The 3,463-nt window shown below is 43.3% G+C and overlaps 1 protein-coding gene across 1 annotated transcript; it reads right to left on the bottom strand.

Moving 5' to 3' along the window:
- Positions 1-2,254: 2,254 nt before the first annotated feature.
- On the bottom strand, positions 2,255-3,187 carry LOC140613367 (olfactory receptor 4C11-like). Its single transcript, XM_072791898.1, has one exon. It carries the CDS (start codon positions 3,185-3,187, stop codon positions 2,255-2,257), a length of 933 nt encoding a protein of 310 aa, XP_072647999.1.
- Between the last annotated feature and the right edge of the window lie 276 nt (positions 3,188-3,463).

Genomic DNA, 3,463 nt, shown 5'->3' with positions numbered 1-3,463 from the left:
CAAAACAATAACATATCTTATATATCTTCTAAAATTAAGTTGAGTATGTTGAAGGGAATCTAGAAGTGGAAAATGTATCGAAAAACTATAATTGTAGAAATATGAAAGTGAAAAAGGAAGAAAAAAATGGTAAAATATTGTAACTAAGGTCAGAAAAGTGAAAAAAAAAACCTGGAAATTTACAGTCTGATATAAAAACAAGTGGAACTTGAAAAAGGAAAAAAACAAAAGGAGGGGTGCCCTCTAGTTCTATATACTGTAAATCCCTCGACTTCTCCTGGAGCTTTCCAGCGCTGCTCAGTCAAGAATTTGCTCTTCCCCTGTCCTTCCAGGTGGTCTTCTGGGGGAGAGGCCTGTTGTGCTGCTTCTCAGGTGTGTGTACCTAGAGAGCTGCCCTCCCTACCACTGGGTTCCAGGCTCAGTGGGAGCTGTTTATCCTGTGAGGCCCTAGTCCCCTGACGGCCCCGCCCCTCCCAGGCACAGGGTGACACCAGGAGGAGCAACCCCACTGGTGTCGGCCAGCTCTCCAGCCCTGGTGTCAGCTCCCGCAGTAACTCCCACAGGTCCCAGTCCGCAGGGGCCTGGATGCTCCAGGGGGTCGGGGGGCGCTGACCTGTACAGCTCAGGGCACCCTGCAGCAGGAGCATCCTTGCTGTCCAGTGTTCTCCCCACCTCTGCCTGTCCTGGGGGAGCCGCAGGATCCTGGCCTCTGCCCCCTGGTGCCCTGGGATCCTGGGCCTGTGCTGCTGGAATCTCGCTCCCTGCTCCCTGGCGGTGAAGGCAGCAGGGCACAGCCCCCTCACGTGGAGCCGCTGCCTGAGTTGCTCCCGAGGCCCCACCGGGCGTGCTCCAGCCCTGTATCATGCTTGGCCAATGGTGTGTGGGGCGCTCTCCCCTGGGCGCACTTCCTCTGTGACTCCGGGAGACTGGCGGCTCCACGATCTTGCACCAGTTCTCTGCTAAGCGCCTTTCCATCCCGTGCAAAATTTTTAAGTTCCCCCTTCTCCGGGGCGGGGCTTTCCTGTCCCTGAGGCTCCCGCTGCCCCCTTAGTCCGACTCCTGGTGGGGCCCCTCCCCCACTTGATTCTTTTTTATTTTTCTCCACCTTCCTACCTTGTTAGAAGCCAAAACCTTTCTCTCTGTAGGGTACAGGCTGTTCTCTCTTTAAATCTCAAGTCAGATTCGTAGGTTTTCAGGATAGTTTGAAGTTATCTTCTGTAACTTTTGGAAGTTGGTGGGGCCAGGTGAATTGAGGCTCCTACTCCTCTGCCATCATGGTCATTTTTTCCTTAAAACTAGGTTTTACCTTTCTGTACTTCGATCTCAGAAAATATGTTTTATCTATGGTGCATTTTAAATTCTTATTTAGTCTTGCCAGCCTAGATTATTTTGCCTCCTTCCCTCTTTGACTTAAGAATTCTCTTGATATATAACAATCACACAAATTAGCTGAATATCTCAAGATCTTTGTAATAAAACACTTCAAAAATCCTTTACATAATGTGTCAAATATGTTAATAGCCAAAAGAAACAATAAGAAAAAAATATATATCTATATATACACACATACACACCTTGAGGCCTTTGGTTCACTTGTATGGAACTTTATAAAGATAAACTAATGGGGGAATCCCTGGGTGGCTCAGTGGTTTAGTGCCTGCCTTAGGCCCAGGGCATGATCCTGGAGTCCCAGGATCGAGTCCCAATCAGGCTCCCTGCATAGAGCCTGCTTTGCGCTCTACCTGTGTCTTGCCTCTCTCTCTGTCTCTCATGAATAAATAAATAAAATCTAAAAAAAATTAAAAAAAATAAAAATATAAAGCAAACTAATGATATAATGTAAAGAATTTCTAATGCCCCCCCCAAAAAAAAGTCCCAATGCTCTGAATGTGTTGAAAAGACAGTAGGATACCTTATTTGAAATGTGCTATACAGGTAATTACAAGTCATAAAATTATTATTTATGGATGATCATTTTTGAATAGTTGTGTTGTATAAATATCTTTCTTATTAATATACCAGAGTGTAGACAGAGTTTTGAGCAGTATTTCCCAATCAGCAACATCAGAAGTGAGCTCTCAATAAAAGAAAGAACCAGACTGGCAATATAAGGGAAGCTACTAGTTTAAGGGCAGAAGTACCAAAAAAAGTAAGGATCTCTGGTGTGATATATTTGAGTGTGTTGGGTAAATCAGGATACACAGTATCATATTTGATATCTGTACAGATTAAGTAATCAACCAAAGTCCTCAATTCATCTTCTGCTTTCTGAGGTAATTTTGATATGCCATAGCTTTCTCATGGCATTTTTCACTTCTGCATTCCTCAGTGTGTAGATGAGTGGGTTGACAAGCGGTGTCCCAATAGTATAAAACACGGCCATCATCTTGTCCATGGGGTAAGTGGTTGGGGGGCGTGTATATGTGAATATACAGGGACCAAAGCATAAGACTACTACGATGATGTGAGAAGTGCAAGTAGAGAGAGCTTTTTTCCTCCCTTCTGCACTGTGGTTTCGCAGGGAATGCAAGATGACAATGTAGGAGATCATCAGAATCACAAAACTGCTTGAGCAAATGGCACCACTATTAGAAACCAACAGTAGGTTGATCTTATAAGTGTCAATGCAAGCAAGTTTCAGCAAGGGCTGCAAATCACAGCAGTAATGATCAATCAAATTGGGTCCACAGAAGGGCAATCTCAAAGCCAGGATAATCTGGGCTGTAGAATGGATAAAAGATCCAATCCATGCCAGAACAATTAGGATGGTGCAAACCCGCCGGCTCATGATGGTTGGGTAATGTAAGGGCTTACAGATGGCCACATACCGGTCAAAGGCCATGAGGAGGAGGACAAAAACCTCCATGCAACCAAAGAAATGCAGTGCAAAGACTTGAGTCATGCATTCATTGTAAGTTATGATATTTTTTGCAGAGAGTGAATCCACAATTAGTCTGGGGGCTGTGGAAGTTGACAAGCAGGAATCAGCAAGGGACAAATAAAATAAGAAATAGTACATGGGGCTCCCAAGTGTCCGACTGGACTTGATGGTCACAATAATAAGCAAATTCCCAACCACAGTTCCCAAATAAAAAATGAAAAATATTACAAATACCGTTTTCTTTTTCATAGGATCTTGGGTCAATCCTAACAGTATGAACTCAGTAGTACTGTTATTTTGCTGCATTATTTCAGGCAAAGTGGAGAAAATGCAGGTTAGAAATAATTAATCTGCAAGGAAGCATTCTGTGAAATGAACACTCCATATTTGGAGGTTTAATCCATATGTTTGATCATTGAAGTGCCACTACCAGTGTATTATCCACCATTCATGTTGTTTTCTCCTGAATAAAGTGGAAACCACTATATTTATTCACAACTTATTAACTTGGTTGCTTAGGAAACAAGAAATATATCAATAACTATAGAGACCTGATTATTCAGGCATAATAAACATTAATTT

The sequence above is a fragment of the Canis lupus genome, chromosome 21 (assembly GCF_048164855.1).
Source record: "Canis lupus baileyi chromosome 21, mCanLup2.hap1, whole genome shotgun sequence".
Lineage (NCBI taxonomy): Eukaryota > Metazoa > Chordata > Mammalia > Carnivora > Canidae > Canis > Canis lupus.
The sequence above is the reverse complement of the archived record's forward strand: the minus strand, read 5'-3'. Positions and strand labels throughout refer to the sequence as shown.